At 49.6% G+C, this 19,717-nt stretch overlaps 1 protein-coding gene across 8 annotated transcripts in view; it reads right to left on the reverse strand.

Annotated features, from left to right (window-relative positions):
- The window catches only part of TBX5 (T-box transcription factor 5), a 46,470-nt gene that overhangs the window by 17,213 nt on the left and 9,540 nt on the right, over positions 1–19,717 (reverse strand). For 7 of the 8 annotated variants that reach the window (XM_075769465.1, XM_075769463.1, XM_075769461.1 and 4 more), the window contains 5 exons: positions 19,413–19,507; positions 16,486–16,605; positions 15,631–15,778; positions 13,260–13,412; positions 4,403–4,494 (listed from right to left, as the gene is read on the reverse strand). In XM_075769465.1, coding sequence (XP_075625580.1) covers positions 4,403–4,494; positions 13,260–13,412; positions 15,631–15,778; positions 16,486–16,605; positions 19,413–19,507 — 608 coding nt within the window. The remainder of the gene's footprint in view (positions 1–4,402; positions 4,495–13,259; positions 13,413–15,630; positions 15,779–16,485; positions 16,606–19,412; positions 19,508–19,717) is intronic. The other variant, XM_075769467.1, reaches the window with a different exon arrangement.

Below are 19,717 nucleotides of genomic sequence, written 5' to 3' on the forward strand. Positions count from 1 at the left end.
AAAGTGAAAGCTACAACTTGTATGCAGCCCCCCAAATCACCCTATAGCTATGGTTCGTTGACTCTCATGTGTGGGGAATTTTAAGAGCAAAGTCCTACACTGGCATCTGCAATGCAGATCTCATCGTCTCTCTGCATAAGCTTCACTCTCGGTGGATTTCTGCTGCATGTTTTGCTCTTGCTCTCCACACCAAATTCCCCTTGGCACAGGCAGAAGTTCTAAGTGGAGACAAAAGGAATTTTTACAGTACAGTGGGGCAAGAGATCTGAAAGGAATACTTTGCCTAAAACTCCCAGCATCACAGCTACATATTTTTTACCTGATTTATGTTTTTCAATTGCAGCATGACCACAGGATACAGACACAGTATAACTCACATCCCTCTACACGTTTTCCTCTAGCATGTTTTCCTTTTTCTTTGTTTGTTTTTTTTTATTATATTTTTTTAATCAAGGAAATTACAAAGTTGGTCTCATGCTCAGAAACTTGAAAACTTAAAAAAACCCTGCTGCCTCAGAGCACTCATCCTGTCATAGAAACTGCTAAAGGAGTCCCATGTGTCTCAGGAAAGAAAGGCAGTGGGGGGGAAGATGAACGTGTATCAGAAGTCTGGGTTCACAGGAATTTGGATCTCTCTGGAGCTCGTGGCTATTCTTTTTCAATGAAATCATCTGCTGCTGAAAGGCTTAATATCACTACTGAATGAAGTGTCCTACCTGGACAGACTTATTAACTTTTCTTCCGGGAAATCAGAGGAGAAAACAAACGAACACGGAGGCCTTGCGAAGGAGAAAGCCACAGAGAGGGATGGACTCACAAAGACATCCCCATCCACCCTGCAAAGCTCCCGTCCCCAGCGACCACTCCGGCCAACGCGTTGCTCTTGGCTGGCCAGAGCACACAGAGACAGAGGGAGAGTCCTCGACAAGGCACCCGAGACCTCACTCTGAACTCACTCCTGGTGCTGGAAGTTGTCTGTCTTCCCTGCTTCCTCTTCCTTCCTCCCAGTCCCTTCCCTTTGCCAAGGGTAGGTGTTCGACAGATGAATCATCAGATCAAGTCTCCACCGGCACCTAGACCTACTTCACCTTCACCCCACTCCAAGACCTGCTCTGAGGTGAATGAAACCATTCTGGACCCTGCAAACTGGTCTCCCTCCCATCCTCTGACAGCCAAAGGTGTAGGGAGACCACCAGAGCTGGCCCGATGGCAAATCATTCTATTAGGATGGACTTTATCTCATGTAACTTTAGCTATTTAAAAGGCAGGCATCTACTCTGAGCAAATCATTCAGACTCTACAGGTGAGACAGGCAGCAGGAGGGCTCCTCACCCACACTACCATCCGTGGGGTGGGATCTCAGAGGAAAGCAGCTTTGCTCTCCAAAAGTGCCCATCACGCCCTGCTTTGTGCAGAGGGAACCTAGACACCAGCCCAGCCTGGGGACGCTGCTTCTAGACAGCATCTTCAACCACCACCCACCTACTCCCATCTGATCCAAGCCCCACACAACAGATGGACCTGAAGGTTTAGTGCTGGAAGCACATCTTCACCAGGGCTCAGGCCTCCAAGGCTGCTCCGAGGTGTGCGAGTGTAGAGGGATGAGCAGAGGGACACGCTTTGGCCATAGCCGGGGCCAACCTTCCCCAAAAAACTGGATACCACAAGCCAGGTCACGCATCCAGTTGGGTCAGCACTGCCTTTCAGCCTTGTCTGCCAGGGTTTGCTTCTCCCAGGGCTGCTTTCAGCTAGGAGATGCCCCTCTGCCATAGCCCTACGCTGGGAATTAAGAAACATTGGAGATTTAAATAAAGAAAAACACAGAAGCGCTGAGGCTTTCCTCAGCATGAAAAATTCATTCTCTCCATGGCTATACCCCTTAATGAGATGATCAGTGACCTGATGAATGTCAGGTCACTAGTTTCCGGTACAAAAGGCTGTGCACTGTTTAAAAAAACGTGGTTTTTTCCAGCTACTTTTTTTTTCTATAATGAAAGAACACCGCTAAAAACATATCCCACCATATTCTCCAAGGGCATAAACAGGCATCACTCCCCTGAAGCCAAGATAGAGGTACCTATACCTGCCAACTGAGTAGCGAGTCCATCACTTACTACAACCTCACTACATATGCACACATATATTTCTATATTAAAATATATTTTATGTGTATTTAATTATATTTTAATATATATTTATATGTTAAACCTATATAAATCCACAAAGGTAGGTCATACTTCTCTGACATACTCAATCCTGAATGGTTCTTTATCTTATACATGCAATTTATTTTTTTATATATATATAATTTATTTTATATATGTTTTCATATATTTATATATATAATTGTGTATATATTCATATGTATATAAAAACCACAAAGGTGGGTGCATATTTGTCTAATATTTTCAACCTTGAATGGGTCTTTATTTTACTATAATAATCTTATCCTGCTCTCCCTTAAAAAAAAAATGACATCTTTGTAAAGGTACAGAGTCATTTCTATGCTATCAGTACAGAGGATAAGTTATTAAGGAAGCGAGCATCAGAAATTATCCTGTAAAGTCGATGCTGTGAATTTTAACCCTTTCAACCCTGCCAGGTCTGAGCGGGTGTATTTATATATTCCAAGTGTTTCTGTTCACTGTATCATCGACTATGACCACAGGCCCGCATAAAAATGCCGAGCAATTTTTAGCACAAGCTCAGCATGGCCAGATGCCATGCTCTTCGTATGGCATGAAGCCCTACTAATAGTCCTCACTGTTTTACCTCCTGCTCCAAAAAACCCCATGATGAATGTAAACCTTCAAATCTTTCCATTGACCATAATGAAAGGGTAGTTTAGCAGCAAAAATGTGCAGGGGACATCGTTACTCAAGTTGCAGTAGAGGCTGGGAGGCTGGCATGGGAGGGAGGGGAAGCTATTTCAAGTGGTAGTGCACCCGTAAATAAATAAATATTGAGATAATATGCCAGGATCTGTGCTGTTGTTGGAAAGGGCAGACAGGCAGGGAACACAGAGCACATTCAGAAGACCACAGAGATGATTTAGATTGAGAAAAGCGTTATATTTTTTTTTAATATATATATTTATTTATATATTGGCTTTCCTGGGTCTGAGCCTGAAAATGTTTGTACACAGGAATTCATTTGCCCGTTTGAGCCGGGTTACGGGTGTAAGCGTTTGCACGATTACAAGCGTTATTTGTTGCCCGCCGGCGCGATTTGCGCGGCTACGGAGAGCCAAGCTCAGGCCACCAACTATGGCAACCAGAAGAGACTCCTGCAGCTACACCGGCATCTGCCCTCCAGCCTGCGGTGACCACCTACAGCCGGCTCCCGGGCGGGCGGTGCAGAGAGCCCTCCCTGCAGAAGGTCATGTCACAGGTGCCTACAGCCCTCCACCGAGAACCAGCTCCGCTGGTCCCAGAGAATAAAGGACCTGAGTCACTCCTGCCCTCCTGGATGGAAAATGCTGCACTGAGCACCTACATCTGTCTTAGGTATAATCATGGGTATGGCACTGTTCCTGCAAAACATTTGCACCAGGAAGTAACTTGACACACGGACGAAGTTCCAAGTGAAGTGAAAGGCATGAAGTTAATTACCGGCAGGACCTGACATTTAGAAAAGGACTTTAAACAGGATTTAGGCTTGATTTTCAGCTTAAGTACTTACATCCAAAACTCAGATTCAAAAAGACCTCTTCTGCCACCTGGGCCTGGAGATCCCAACATTTTATAATACCTTCCTTCTTCAACCTGAAACCACTACATCTACCCTCCTGCTCTGCACATCCAGAACCAACCAGACAAACACTCCCCTCCTGCCAAAGACCCTCCGAAAGCCAGAAACCAGCACAACACAGGTCTCCACACCAAGATCTCCAGAGGCACCTGGAGCATCCTTAATAACCCTGCTCCCAGAACAAGGCTGGGGGCTTTGTCTTTAAAGCACTGCCACCCGAGGAAAAAAAACCACCCAACAGCTCTTCCATAGTAGCCTGATGACCAGAGCTTCTCAGACCTAGTCCTTGTTGTTTTAAACAGGTTTAAGCCCACATGCAGCCGCAAAAACATCTGTTTAGCACAAAGCTAGAGGTTGTTCTGGATGGGGACACGTCAGGAAGAAATACAAGGTCCCTGTAGCCAAGAGGACAACCCACGAGTGAGATCCTGCCTCTGTAACGCAGCAGTGAAAGCACTCACCTCGGAGGGGGAAGTCCTGGCCCCACATCCTGATGATATTTCAACAGCTTGATGTAAAATGCACATGCAGAGGACAGAGAAGGGACTGCCACTAAGTCCTGGCTTAGCTCAAGCCACAAGTGACATGCAAAGCAAAGCCCAGGTGGCTCTCGCGGTCCTGAGCGGGTCCCCACGACGGAGGCACGCGTTACCTCTGCATCCTGGACATCCTGTGGAGCTCCATGTCGTCGCTGCCGCGGAAGCCTTTCGCAAAGGGGTTGTTCTCAATCTTTAGCTGGGTGATCTGAAAGGGAGGAAATGCAATGGGTTCATCACAAGTCCAAGGCATGGCCTGGGAGAGAGGGGATATTGTTTATTAAACCCAAGCCAATAGGGATGCGGGGGGAAAACACAGCTTTCAGGAACTCAAGTCATCCGTCAGGCACTGACCATTCCAGATGGGCTTTCCTCTAGATCTCTCCACTGGAAAAATATCTCCTGTCAGCAACCTCTCGCTTCTCTCAGGCTTGTCCCATAACTAACATGTGGGACTGCACGCACACACACATTTCTCTCTGGAGGAAATCTGCTTTCTTAGAGTTACTTTCCTTTTGCTGTTGGGACTGACCAGAGGACCAGGAATGAAAATCACATTGCCTGAACAAATCCCACTCACCCCCAACAAGTATTTTCTCATCAATGTGCAGCCATGACTGAAACCTTACCTCCCAGGTCCTCTCACTCAGACGGGTAAGGCTCACCCGTTCCCTGTCTCAGACCAGCTAAATGTACTCCAGGTGCTCTGCATCTGACACCCTTCCCCAACCAGCCCCACACCTGTAAGCACTGCATGGACTAACTACCAGAGGTACTTGGAGGGCAACTCCACCTCTGACCATCGTGGCCCAGAGGAATATTTCTCTCCCCCTTAATTCTAGAAGGGATTAGGAGGGACGAGTTTGCTCGCTCAGTTGGCTACCTTCAGCATCTAAAGTTTTCTGGGATGAAGCCCCCTCAGACTCCTAACTTTGGTCCTCTTACAACATCCAAGTTTAACATTTAAAGCAGCTGCTGTACAGAATGTACCCTTATCCAAAGCAACTGCGTTGCTCAGAGAGGTGCAATCCTCTCCTTCAGAGCCCTCTCCTGAGGGCCTAGGTGAGTAGGATTTCTCAAGCCAGGGGTTGTCATTTAAGCAAATATTAACTGTGGACCAGCAGCACCCTCAGATTCCCTGCTGATCTTGTACAAACTCACTCGGCCATGCCAAATTTGATGCAAATGCTTTGGTGTCTTTGCAGAGCAGGCTTGAGTCTGGATCAGGTGTGATCTACCTGCGATGCCCTAACATTCAGGCAAGAAGAGGCAGCAGTTCCTCTTCTTCTCTTTCTCCATCGCTGCCCAGCAGTCCAAGTCCTTGGCCAGGAGTTGGGAGAGCCACTTGCATTGCCCAGGAGGAGAGACAACCTTGTGTTTGCCATTGGAGGAATTTCATGCGCTCATCGCATTTTATGGAAACACTGTCCTTCCTTCCCGTTGAAAGTTGGTCAACAGGAAGGAAGGAGCAGAGAGTAATGGCGGGAGAACAGAGAGAGGTTCGTGTTCACCAAGTCAAGCACACATAACTAGACCCATCTTTTTGCCAAAATTCAAAGAGAAAAATCTGGCTCGGCCAGTGTCAATAGCAAACCCTGCCAGGTGTCTGCACAACCAGATTATTTTGCTGTTCTCTCATTTTATAGCATTTTTTTTTTCCGAAGGCCATATATTTATTTGCCGGTTTTGCCCAATTCGGCCCCAAATCTCACACAAAGACCCCATCACCCCTATGCTTGTCCCCATGGGCATTTCCATTAACTCAGGACCTAATTTAGGACATAAACAGGGCATTGCTTTTTTTTTGGTCATGCATTTCAGATTTCAAAGAGAAAGGTGAACAAACAATCTATTTGGTCTAATTTGCCATTTGAGCTGTTCTCTAGTAAAACAGAGGCACGTTTTATAATTAAAAGCCCTGAATAATTGGACAACCAGCTGTGAATTTCGCAAAGAAACTGCCCATCAGTTCCCACTGGAGACGTGGTGGCAATTCTATAATGAATAATAGGCATTATTCAACTTTTTGAATGTTTCTATGCAATTTGCATTCTGAAGCACGCTAAATGTACGAGTTGTCCTCACTTGCCGAACCCAATGGCAATATTTGCTTGCATAAGTGAAGTCCTTCACTGAGCGAGGATTTACAGCATTGGCACCGGCACACAAACGTACAAAGGGCCGGATTCATCCCAACGTAACCGAAGGCATTTTAACCAAGGCGCCTGCACCGGGAACCTCGTCTCCCAGCGTTCCTGCTGGAATCAATGGAAGGAGATGGGGACTGCCAGAGGGCACTGGGGCTCTGAGGTGGGTAGCATTGCCTTCACAGGTCCCCAACGCTCTCCGTTCACCGGAGAAGGAGCCGTCAACACTGTAGCTCCTAATTTAAAGAGCTCAGATGAATGCCCTGTTTGATGAAACAAGCCTTTAATCACCCATAAAATGTCGGACAAAATATCGTATGGGACCTTGATCTTGCAAATGTGTTGCTTTATGAGTAGAGGAGTCCTCTAACCTTCATTGGGAACACTCGTACAAGCACAGGTATTAACATACGTGTTGGTGGCAGAAAGCCCCAAGTGAAGCACGGCTAGCTTCAGCCTCCTTAAAATTAGAGATCTGGTAGGCTGAAGGCATCTAGAAACCAGGGACTACAGAAGGTTTTAAATTAGCTCTTGACTGGATTTTAGCAGGAGCTTTCAGAACAGTTTCCCTAGCTGGTAGCTCATGGCATCAGCCCTAGCACTAAGCCAGGCGAGTCCAAGCCAGATTTAACAAAACCGTACACAACAAAATAGAAAACAGAGAAAAAGTTGGTGAACCCCTGCTTTACAAAACAGCCTGTGGAAGATATTTTGTTTGGCCAGGTTTTGTCTGACTTACAAAGTATTTCAGAGGTGGAAAAGCAAACAAATGGGTGGAAATAACCTTCTTCTGGATCAACTTTGCCATAGCAAAACTCTGTTTAATTGACTGTAACTCATTAGGGAGGGGGGAGAAAAAGCTGTCAGAAAGTCAAATGACAATTACATCATGAAAAATAAAAAAAATACAACGTCCTGCAAAGTCATTAAGACAGAGTGCCCAGGGCTAAATTATATAGCACAGATTCCATAAAACTGTAGGGCTTTGTTTATGTATTTGTTACTGAAAGAAACTGATGGCAAAGTTCGCTTCTGACCACTGATTTCTAAAGCTGCTGCAGACCCTTCCGAGATGAGAGCTTTCCAGGGTGAAGCCTCCCAGATTTACACTTTTCAGGGCTTGTCTGACCTATGGGTTCATCTTCACTTTAACGGGAAGCGACAGTTCCCAATGAAATCTCAGCGCCGCTCCTCTGCACTCCTTTCTCTGGGCTAACTGACCACAAAGCACTTCTGCTGAGACATTTCCAAAGGCATCTTTAGCTCCAGCATATTAAAATTTAGCTTTGCATCTAGTTAGGTTGAGGAAAGAGGCTTTGCTTTGTTTGTTTGTTTTTACCCAGGCATGTTTTATACAGGTATTTGTGTCCACAGGCTCATGAATATTGTTACAACCAGGATCGAAACTACCACTTCGTATTACTTTTTGTCAAGCATTTGCTTGACAAAATAATTAGATTTTTCTCAATTGCTTCTAACTTTACAAAACTTTGTCAGGGCTGAGGTGTTCCGCACCAGTTGTCTGCCCTGGACTTCTTTTTTATTTACTTATTTTACTATCAACTGGTCCCACATTTTTTGAGCACTTCAGCTAAGGGAAAAAACACACCACCCTGACCCTCCTGGGCTCTTCTGAAACTGTCCTAAAGGCCAAGCCTTCTGGAAAAGGGACTTCATGTTCTGCAAGGGATGGGGTTCCCTAGTTTCTGAGCTCTCTTCTTGTCAACATCAGCCCCGCTTGGACAATTCAAAAGACTGAGTGGGAGAAAAAAATCACCATTCGGGTTGACCCATTTAGTGATGAAGAGGTCGAGGTGATTACCCTTGAGCTGAGCACGCGTGGACCATCCCTGCCACTGCTGCAGCTGTGCTGGGACCAACTGGGAGGCTGGGCTTCAGGCTTGAAAGCACAGAGCCTCTTTCTTTTGCACTCTCACGTACCCCAGGTGGAAACCAAGTCAGCGTGGAGGAGGAAGCCAAACCAGAGAAGTGGGAAGGAAAGAAATAGATGAAGACAAGGTGCCTGCTGAGACTACATACATCTGGCTGGGCCAAACAGATGAGCTGGATGGGCAGCTGGGACTTGGAGCCCAAGGTAAAGTCCAGGGGAAGGGGGGGGCTGCTCGTGGAGGGGGAGAAGATGCCGAAGCCAGTGAAGGAAATGGGAGGGATTGAGAGCCAGTGGCTGGTTGGAGGTACTGGTGCGAGACAGAGGGGCCCATTGAGGAGGCTGTTGGCTGAACTGGGAGACAAGAACAGAGGATGAGAAGAGACAGACCTTGCACAGTGCTGGGCTGGGGGGAAGGAGATGGGTCAGGAGTGAGGCTGGAGAGAGATAGGGTGCCTTTGCAGAGCTTGGGGAGGGGGTCTGGATTGAGGGTCAAAGGGGGCCAGGGGCTCAGGGCTGGCTGAGCACCCTGTCCCAGGACTGGCAGGGAGGCAGGGACAAGGTTGAGGACGAAGGGAGACGGGACTGGTTCAGACACAGGTTGTAAAGGACACGAGACCTCTTGAAGGAAGCACTCTCCCACTGAAGCCTGGAACAAGACTTAGCATTTGAGAGTATAGAGACGTGAGGAGCCCCAGAGAGGGTCAGTGAGAGGAGAAGAGCTTACTGCGGTCCCTGAGTGACCGAGGGTGCACAGAAGCCACCAGTCCTGGAGACAAAGAGGAGCCACGTAGTCTCACCTCGCTTAACCCCAGGGAGCCCTGCCTCCATCAGCCCTTGGGAGACCCCCCTTCGGAGCAGAGCCTGCCCTGAGTAGGGAGAGGGGCCGTCCCTTCCTGCCATGGCGGGGGAAGACACGGGGCCAATGGCCCAGGCTGGGCAGGAAGAGTTTGGAGGACAAAGCCCTGCAGGGCTTCTTCGGGGGACTGGACCAGGTCCAACCTCTGCACAGAGACACTCCATGGGATGCCAGCTGGGCCACCACATTGGTAGCCTCTACTGAAGTGATGGAAGCGTCTACCTGCAACCAAAGACAAAAAGAACTGGGCACTCATGGCAAAACATCCTGAGCCCAAGGACCTGCCTGCCTCCAGCAGCAGCTACACCTACACAACCCTGGGGTCTTTCTGGGGGTGGGATGACCCTATATATTCAGAAAGCCCACCGGCACGTTTCTCTATGTCCACTGGCTCTCTGGGAGTGCATCAGATTAGTCTTCAGCCAGGCCCTTCCCTGGTCCTCTGCTTTGCTGTAGTGCATGTAGCACTTCTGGGTGCCTGTAGCATCCCAGCTAGGGCTAACGTTTCCTTGAAAGAATTTGGGCTACCAAGAATGTTAAATAACTTAGGGGGAAAGAAAAAAAAAAAAAATCAGCATAAAACCGGATATCCTGAGGGGGAAAAACCAATATAAAGCCCAAGTCCAGCTAACGGGGAAAGTAGGTTGTAAAAATTAATGAGAATAATTGTTGTGAATTCTTGCTTTTGAAAGAACCCTCATGAGGGCAGAACCTTAATTATTTCTGTCTATTAGGGTTCATTTCCTGGTCCTAAGCAGAGAGCTAGTACCTAATAAATACGAGCTAGTAACACAATGATTTAAGCTACAGCAAAATGGTACTTAACTGCAGGGGAAGTTAATATTTGGGAATCAACCCGATTGCAAGCACCCATTGTGTAAATGGCAAGGAAATGAAATGTGCATGTGACCTATTTTAACACCTCAATATTTCTGGGGTATTTTTTCAAGGTTGCAGAGAAGGGGGAGGTGGTCGACCGAGCCGCTGACAACCACACTGAAAACTTTACCAAAACTTTCTTCGTAGCTTAAGCCCCCTTTTGGGGAGTAGGGCTGGGGAGGAGGAGATCCCAGTGTGCTTAAATATCTTTTCAGGCTGTCTAAAATATCAGGGGAAATAAGCACAAGCTCTACATTGGGATTGCAGCTGTGCTATTGAAATAAATTGACGGATCTGAAATCAGGCAGGTATTTCTCTAAGCTGTGTAAGCATAGACTAAAATGCATTTATGGGCAAGTCATACAATTAATACTGTAATATAACTCACCTATAACGCAGCTCTTGAAACCTAAAACACACGCACGTATAAATTTGTTTGTGTATATGCGTGTGCGAGTAAAATACATGGGTGTATAAAACTATGTGTAAAATATGTTGGTGTATACAAACTATGTGATGGTATGGATAGGAAAGTTTGCATGGAGGATGCGCTACGGGTGATAGGTGGGAGGGAGATGGCTGTAAATGGGAAAAAAATAGGTAGTGCCCTGACAAAGAGACATGGGGATGGACAGGCAGACCCTCCTCGGGGAGCTCGATGCAGACAGACACAGAGCGGTGGGACTGCCGTCGCTTATGGCAATGGGAAACGCAGTCTGCATTCCAGCATGAAAATATATTTTGTCAAGCAACATCTCAGCTGTGAAAACCGAACTCGGGTTTCTGCCTGTGGAAAAGAGCCCACTTGCCGCTCGACTCAGCTGGAGGATGATACCCCTTCCACAGAGCCGGCATCAGCCACAGCATCAGCTGCGCACTGCCTCAGCCCCCATATTATTCTCCATCTGCACTGGGGCAAGCCTCAAATTTTATTCCCTTCCCTGGAGGGAGATGCCATTTAGGGTAGATCATTCCCTGGTTTATTTTTATGGCTCTATCTTTCTCAATTGGGTCTTTATCTTGGGGCTACAGCCACTCTTTATTTGTTCCCCCAATGATTCAGTGCAGCAAGAAGAGGAATGTGTGTGTCGGGGGGGGAGAGAGGGATGTAAATGTATGTAAAATGTGTAGGGGAGTGTGTAAAATATGTAGTGGTGTCTGTGTGCGTGTGCATGTGTCTGCTGGGATGCGAGCGCATGTGTGTCTGTAGGGATTCATGCATTTGTCAGTGCGTATGTTTTGACAGAGACGGATACGCAGATGTCATTTCTTATCAACCAGATGTTGTTGATTTACAATCAAATATTCCTGCTCCTCCTAATATGGCAGTTTTCCCAAACTACTGTACTTACATGTTTCTGCTTTGCTTTTTGTTTCATTTGCATGATAATTTTTTTTTTCTATAAAACAGTCCTATTTTTCTTCAAAGGAAAGCAGTTAAATTCAGGTCTGTTTTCTCATAGGGAAATGCCTTTAAAGCGAGCAGTGCGTCCTGTTTTATTAACTCCCAGTTCTATTAATATTATATTCTTTCTCCGAATCCATCAAGCAGAAGTTAAACTTGATTTTATAGCGTCCACAGCGGAGTTATAATTTAAGGCATAATTTGGCGAGGACTCAATTTGGATTCAGTTTGCTTGTCCTGGTTGTGCCAACAGCTCCTATTTTAAAGGGCAGGGAAGTATTTTCTTTTCTCCCTAGTTACAGTGAAACACTCCTTCTTCTCCAGCCTACCTCTGCTCTCTGCGTCTCCCTTGCCAACTGATGGACGGAGGAAACGCAATCATTACACACAGGTTTAGGAGCTTCCTACTTACATCTCCAGGAAAGCATCCAGGATTTATCCGGGGTGTTAAATGACCTTTCTCCATTTGAAAAAAACAAGCACACAATTTCACTCTGTCAAGTGCGAAGGAGCTATCCTACCTGCCCGTAAGTACCAGTAAAAGCTTGTAGTAATGGCTTTCTATGCGATTTGGGGAGGAATTTGCTTTTTTTCCAAAGGAAATCTGGCTTTTCATGGGGCTCTGCCCTAGAGCAGCTCTATCGGGCTCTGCAGGCAGCGGTGAGGGGCGGTTGGTGAAGGGCATCCCTAATGCATCTGTGGAGACCTACCCCAGCCCTGAGCCTTCCTCCTCAGCCCTGCACCTTCCTCCGCCTCCTTCCTCGCTGGGGGGCAGCAGCCCCGCGGTGGGGTCCCCCCGGGGGAGCAGCCGGGGGGGGGGGGGGGGGCAACAGCGGGAACCCACGCGTGTCCGCCCGGCGGCACCCCGAGAAAACCTGACTTGATATATTTGATTTTTTTTTTTTTTCCCCTGCTTTGTTTTGCTTGGGCAGGCGAGGAGCTGATTTCAGGCGCAGAGCCTCCCTTTCCTTCCAGGGCCTCCTCACCGCCAATCCCGCAGCCCCCCGCCGACCTCCCTCCCCGCAGGGCTGCCCGGGCAGCGGCCGGGGAAGGAGCCCTTCCCCAAACAAAGGCCCGGAGCTCGGCCAGCCCCGGTTATCAGCGCCCCGGCCGCGGAGGGGAGCGCCGGGCTCCCTGCTCCAGATTACAAGGCTTTGACCGATGCGGGGGTGGGGAGGGGGGGAGAAGATAAAGTGAACTTCCTCGGTTGGTCGTCTCCTCTCTGAGCAAACCATCCTGTTGAGCTAATTCCCCCTCGGCTCGCCCTAAGCCCCGGCTTTAGATGCTTTGCCTGTGTGGCCAGGAATAACAGAGGGGATGGGATGGGATGGGATGGGGGTGCGGTGAGGGGAAAGGGGAAGAAAGGAAAGGGGGGGGGAAGGTGAGGAGAAGGGAGGGGGAAAAAAGAAGGAGGGATAAAAAGGAAGAAGAAGGAAAGAAGAAGAAAGGGGGGTAGGAGAAGAAGAAGGGGGGGTAGAAGAAGAAGAAGAAGAAGGGGGGGGTAGAAGAAGAAGAAGAAGAAGAGGGGGGGGTAGAAGAAGAAGAAGAAGAAGAGGGGGGGGGTAGAAGAAGAAGAAGAAGAAGAGGGGGGGGTAGAAGAAGAAGAAGAAGCGGGGGGGGTAGAAGAAGAAGAAGAAGCGGGGGGGGGTAGAAGAAGAAGAAGAAGCGGGGGGGGGTAGAAGAAGAAGAAGAAGCGGGGGGGGGGGGGGTAGAAGAAGAAGAAGCAGGGGCCCTCAGGAGGAGTAGGGAGGGAGAGGGGACGCGGTTTGCCGGTGCGGCCGGCCCAGCCCCTCACCTTGTGGTTTTGGTAGGAGGTGACGGCGATGAAGGCGGTCTCCGGGAAGACGTGGGTGCAGAAGGCGGTGTTCTTGGAGCCGAAGCCGTTGTTCTCGTCCGCTTTCACGATGTGGAGCCGAGGCTGGTATTTGTGCATGGAGTTCAGGATGATCTGGGCAAGGGGAGAAGGAGAGGACATTCCGTGGGAATGGAGGGGGCACAGCGCGGCGCACACCCCCCCACACACACTGCCCAGGGAGGGGGAGAGGAGGAAGAGGAGGAGACCTCTGGCTGGCTCCTCCACCCCTCTTCAGGGCTCCCCCAGAAGGGCTGACAGGTGCTGGGGTGCGGGGGACATCTCTCTCAGGAACACCACCACCCCCCACAACCAAGGAGCCCATCAGGGCAGGATGATGCTGTGAAAGGTGGCTCCTTACCCGCTGCCCCCCCCCCCCACACCGGGTTGTGCCACTGTCCCCTCACCCCCCCGGCACCCTGAATCTGCAGCCGGTGGGGTCTCTCCGCCTTTCTAGGCCCTTCACAGCCCCCAAAACCTCCCAGCTCATCACCACGATGGCCCGGGCATCTCAAGCACCCCCAGGAGGGCAGAGAGGCAAGCAGGAGGGATGGAAGCAGGGGGCTGGAGGGATTTAGTGTGCCCCCCCCCCCGCAGAGGATGGGAGAGGAGGGTGGCGGGGGGACGCGCTGTGTTCAAGATAAAAAGCGGTCCCTGCTCGGTACCGGGTTAATCTCGGGGGAAGGTGGCAGGGGGCCGCTCGGTCACGATAATGACTGTCGGACCCTGGCGACAGCGAGACGCAGCGCGCCCCGCCGCCGCCTCCCCCGTCCCGGGGGTTTAAGCAAATTGCTTTGACATCCAGGAAAGTCGTAGACATCAACGGTGAACGATCTAATGGGGTTTAATTTCATTACAGCGACTCTAATTGAGAGACTCCTGGTGCAGCTCCTCCTCTGAAGTCCTTATTGTCCCCTCAGCGCCTTCGGTTTGTTTAGAGGGACTTTTCCCTAGAGCCGCCTGTTCGCAGCGGGGGATGCTTGCCCCCCTCTCCCCCCCCCCCCCCCCCCCCCAGGGACTGCTCCCCAAAACCAGAGCGGGGGGGGGTGAGAGAGGTCCCCCCGGCTGGGCTGCTGCGGAGTCCCTGCTCTCCCCTCCCTCATCCCGGGTGGGGAATGGGGAAGGACCTGATCCCTGGAAAGCAGCACTTGCAAACCGCTTCATCCCCAGCTCAAGGCAAAAATAAAATAAAATTGAAATTATAAGGAAAAAAAGAAAAAAAAATCAACCCTCCAACTGGAAGGGGAAAGGAGCAGTCGTAAAAAAGATGCTCAGCATTGGGGGGGGGGTGGGGAGGGTGCGGGCTGGGGGCTTGCGTGGCCGCTCTGCCCTGCAACACACACACACCCCCACACCCCCCCCCCCCACACCCACACCCCCCACACACACACCCCGTTTCTTGGCGACCACGTGGGCAGCGATTTAATAGCACAAGATTTATCACTAAAAAGCGAAGAAAAAGAAAAAAAAAAACTTGGAAAAAATGAAACTGAAGTGTTGAAATGAGACTGGAGAAAAACACACTCTTGGAAAGGGATGGCGGGATCTGGATTCGCATACCCGCTTAAGTAATTATATATATATTTTTATAGATATATATACTATTCATATATGCACTTTTATATTTGCTCAGAGGAACACACATCTTTGGAGACCTTCGAAGGAGGGCTGTTTCTGGCTGCAGAATTCACACAAGTTTCACGGCCCCACGGGTCTAGCAAAGACCTTTTTATGTCCAAGAAGCTCTTGCGGGATTTCAATTCTTTTTTTTTTAATTGTCTTTAATTATTGTTGCGGGGAGGTTTTTTTGCATCGAGGGATCCACATGGTTTTAGGTCCCATTTCCTCGAATAACTATGCCTGATTGATTTTACCTGTTAGGCAAATTCACGGAGGCAGGGAGCAGATTTTGATGCTCCGAGACTCCCCATGAGATTAAAACCAGGTAGCTAAATACTCAATTAGGCCGGGCGACTTTCACCCACTCGTGGACTCCAGCCCCCGGGGTCTGTAATCAATTCCCACGCAGTGCTGCGAAATAGCCCTTTTTTTAAGGTTTATGCTTCCATTTTGGGGGTTCTCCTTCACTGGGTTTCATCCCAGCCTCTCAGGGAAGACGGTAACGCCCCACCAACACAACGGGTTTGGGGATGGGTGACATTGCCGTGACCTTGGTGGCGCTGGCAGTGGTGGGGGAGGACACGCGTGGGTGAGGGACACGCCGTGGGAGAGGGCCGTGAGCACGCGTGGGGGCCCCGATAGCCCTCCGCGGGCGCGGTGCCCTTCTCCCCCCCCCCCCCCCCCCGGTACTTACATGTCCGAAGGGGTCGAGGTGGTTGTTGGTGAGTTTGAGCTTCTGGAAGGAAACCAGCTGCCTCATCCAGTGGGCGCCGGTGGCCGGGGAGTCAGGGTGCACGTACAGCCGCCCGGGCATGGCCGGCTCTGCCTTCCCCGTCACGGACCTGCGTGGGGACACAAGCACTTGAGCTCCGGGCGGAGGGGCCCTCCCGTGGGCTCCTGCGCCCCTTCCACACCTCTAGTTGGGTGCCTCCCGTGGGGTCCTGCTCCCCCACCCATCCCCTCCCGTGGGGTTCCTCCCGCTCAGGTATCCACCACACGCGGCGAGGTGCCGGACTGTCACGCCGTGCGGGGGGGAGAAGAGTCATTTACCAACCCGGCTCGGGGAATTAATTGAGCTCGTTGGCACCTTTCCCCTCGGAGACGGGTCTCGCTGTTTCCCGGTTTAACCCCATCCTGCCCCCGCTCCCCGATTACCCGCACCCGAGCCAGGAGCAGAGGACGGATCGCGTACCAATCCGCAAAGATTTTCCTGCCCGGAGATATTCCCTTCCTTGATATAATTAAACTATTAGCTCTACAACAGCCAGTAATCTCCTCGCCGCACAGAACTGCGGTTATCCTTAGCTAATTGCCACAGATTTTTCTCTTTTTTTTTTTTCGGATGCATTTTTTCTCTCCCAAGGACTGCGGGAGCATCCCGAAAGGCTCAGGTGAAGCCCCTACAGCCCAACTCTCTCCTTCGCAAGGAAAAACGAAGGATGAGCGGCTGATTTAAGGGTATCCCCCAACCTGTGCTACCCAGGTTTGGCCAGTCCAGAAAGCCCGACACAGAAGTCTCCTCCCTCCCCTTTCCCCCACGCGTGCATACCATTTATTATCTGCAAATTTGTATCTGTGGTCATCCGCTGGTACAATATCCATCAACAGTATGTACTTAGTTTTTGGATTAAGTCCAGTGACCTTCACTTTGTAACTGGGGAACATACGCCTATTAAAAAAAAAAAAAAAAAAAAAAAAGAAAAGAAAAAGAAAAAAAAAAACCAACTGTAAGTATAAAGGTAAAGAAGGGAAAATTTTCCAAGGTGGTTTCGTGTTTGCCAGGAGGAGACGGGGTGGGGGGCAACGCCACACCCTCAGACGGACCATCCCGAAAGGCTCGGGCAGAGGATGGGTGCACCCTTCCCCTGGGGTGTGGGAGATAGTTGGGTACCGCTCCGGGTCCCAGCTGAAGCAAAACAGGCGATTTATCAAGGCAGAATGGTAATTACGAGGTTGGCCGGTTTATTTATTCACCTAGTCGTGTGCCTGCTCGTCTATTCGTATTTTTATTAATTGTTTCGCCAAGACTCCGACTTGTTTGAATAAATCTGGTCGTGAGAACTTTTGGAAGCAAGTTATTTCCCTCTATACATAAACCGCTGGAACAGGAGGGGAGATTTGCCAAAAAGAGTAAAAAAAATATATATATATTTCTTTAAATATATATTTAAAATAGATTCATTTCAACCACCACCACCCCCCATGAGTATCAAGGGTTCTATGTGCAGCTATGGGAAAAAAAGAAAAGCCCCACACATGTTCAGGTGTGACACCAAATCTATGTGCAGCCATACACGCGTACCGAGACATCAGGAAACACACCTGACAAATACTTGGAAACACTCGGATACACACTGAGGACAGGGGCTTTTCGAAATATTTTCCATTACTGCAAGGCAGGGACTTAAAACACTGATGTTATTTTAGTTTGAGCTTTCCAAATATTTAAAAATAAAGCAGATGAAAATGTATCCCTGGACTTAAAATGCGCATGAACAAAAAAACCCCACACCTCTAAAAATACGGCGCTCTTATCTCTGCCATAGGGCATCTGGGCTGGGTTTTAATTCGGTTGTAAAAAGCTGGAGGGGGGGAAGCTACCAACGAAGAAAGCGAATATTTAGCTTTAACGTTTTAAGGGAGAAGAAACCAAATTCCACCTGAAGAAGGAAAACACCTGACCAGCAAGAACACGGACTTCTCCAACAATAAACATAGGTTTTCTTATTTATGTAATTCCCTATCTGATATCTCCCCTAAAGCCCCTGCACCGTAAATGTCTATTTTATTGCTCTCCAGATGAGCTTTCTGTCCACTGCGATATTTGTTTGAAATTTCTGCAAGGTGGTTTATGTCTCTTTCCGTGTGCTGGTTTTTTTTTTTTTTTCTTTTTTCTTTTTTCCCTCCTGTGAACTCGGGCTGGGTTTGGGGTTTTTTTGGGTTTTTTTTTTTTTTCGGGAGGTCCCTCCGCTCCCCCAGCCCCGAGCGGGGCCAGAGCCCAGCCCGTGTCCCGGCATCAGGCTGCGGGGGGTCGGCAGGACCCCGGCCCCCAGCACCTTCCCCCCGTGCATCCCCCCCACCCCTCTTTGTACCGCATCCCCTCGGCCACAAGACCCTTCTTTAAACCCGATTTTTCCAGCAGCAGCGAGGTTCGAGGGGAAGGCGACCCGTGAGACACAACTACTCGCTAAAACTTTATACAACCAGTTCGGTATTTTTATTTTTTTTTTCCTCCCTCTTCAGGCAAATTTTGGAAGACCACAAGAAATACCAGATGACAGAGCAAAATGAAAGTTTGACTCTGCGTTGTTTATTGTGCCTCTGCAATCTAAAGCTACTACTATTTCTAAGCGTGAAGGGTTGGGGGTTTTTTTTCCCCCTTTCTCCGAGGATTTTAATTTAAAACCACAACGAAGAGAGCCTCTCTCGGTCTGCTCCCAGTTTACTGCTGCGATCGGAGAGACTATTTTACTGGGTCTCGCTGGCTTAGGCACTCTTCCATTTAACAGTCCTCCAACATATTAATATTAAAGATAACGTTAAAGCGCCTCAAACACACTCAAACACACACGCGTACACATATAAATATCTACGGACAAGGTTTACTAAGCCGGTCATGGAATCGATTACGCGCAGTCCCAATAAAGTTGGCTTTGCGAGGCTGTATATTTTTCTACACACCCACGCAAACGCACACATATAGAAATGTGTATCTGGATGCAGTTAGATCCGCATGCTATTTATTCGCGGACGCACCTATCTATGCATCTAAACCGCTTTGCTATCAGTATATAAACAGTAGCTTAAGACAACATATACTTTTAAATGGGGTGGCGTGGGTGTTCTGGATATATTCGCCACAGTGCGTGTAAAATAAATGAGAAACTTCTGGTAAGCAGCGTAAGCAGCATTGCAATATCGCAGAAGGGCCGAGCTGCTCCTTTAATTAAAAATAATAATAATAACGAAATCGCCCAGCGAGCTGCTCTAAACAAGGTTAGCTTTTGGCCAAGTGGTTGCAACTCGCGTTCGCCTGGAAAGCTTCCAGAGGCCTGAAATTGGGATTAACGATCCAACTGTTCTGGTTAAGAAAGGAGCCAGAAGAAACAATTTCTTCTGAATATATCCTCGCAGGGAGGGTTCTCCGCACGGCCGCCCCGGGGAGCTCGGTTCCGCCCGGGCATCGCCGGGCAAGGGCTCTGCGGGCGCTCCCGCGGCCGTGGCACAAGCACACGCACACGCACACACACGCGAGGGGGGCTCGCACACCAGAAACGCGACCGTATCGATGTCAGGGAGAGCGGGGCTGCGGCCGTGGACACGCACCCCCACCCACGCGGCGGTGCGGACACGCGTGCTCCCCCCCCCACCCCCAAACCGTAGGCAAACGGTCCCGTCCTCCCCCCCCGCAAACACGCGCAAACGAAGGCAGATTCAGCCACGCAGTGGGACGCGGGGACCCCCCCCGCCTCTTACCTCCCGGCCTTTGTTATGATCATCTCGGTCCCCACTTCGTGAAATTTCAGCCACAGTTCCCTCTCGTGCAAAAACACTTTGATCCCCTCCATGCCCTGCGAGGGAGGAAGGCACAAACCGTCAGGCCCGAGCCGTGCGGGGAAGACCCCCGCCGGGGGCAGCCGGGGAGGGGGCGGCGGGGCCCCGCACGGCTCCAGCGGGAGGCTCGGAGGGAAAAGGCCGGGCGATGGGGGCCGGAGTTCGGGACATTCCCGGGAAAATCCGGCCGCTCGTGTGGCTGCAAAGTCGGGGAGAAAATGGGATTT

This window comes from Balearica regulorum, chromosome 17, assembly GCF_011004875.1.
Source record: "Balearica regulorum gibbericeps isolate bBalReg1 chromosome 17, bBalReg1.pri, whole genome shotgun sequence".
Lineage (NCBI taxonomy): Eukaryota > Metazoa > Chordata > Aves > Gruiformes > Gruidae > Balearica > Balearica regulorum.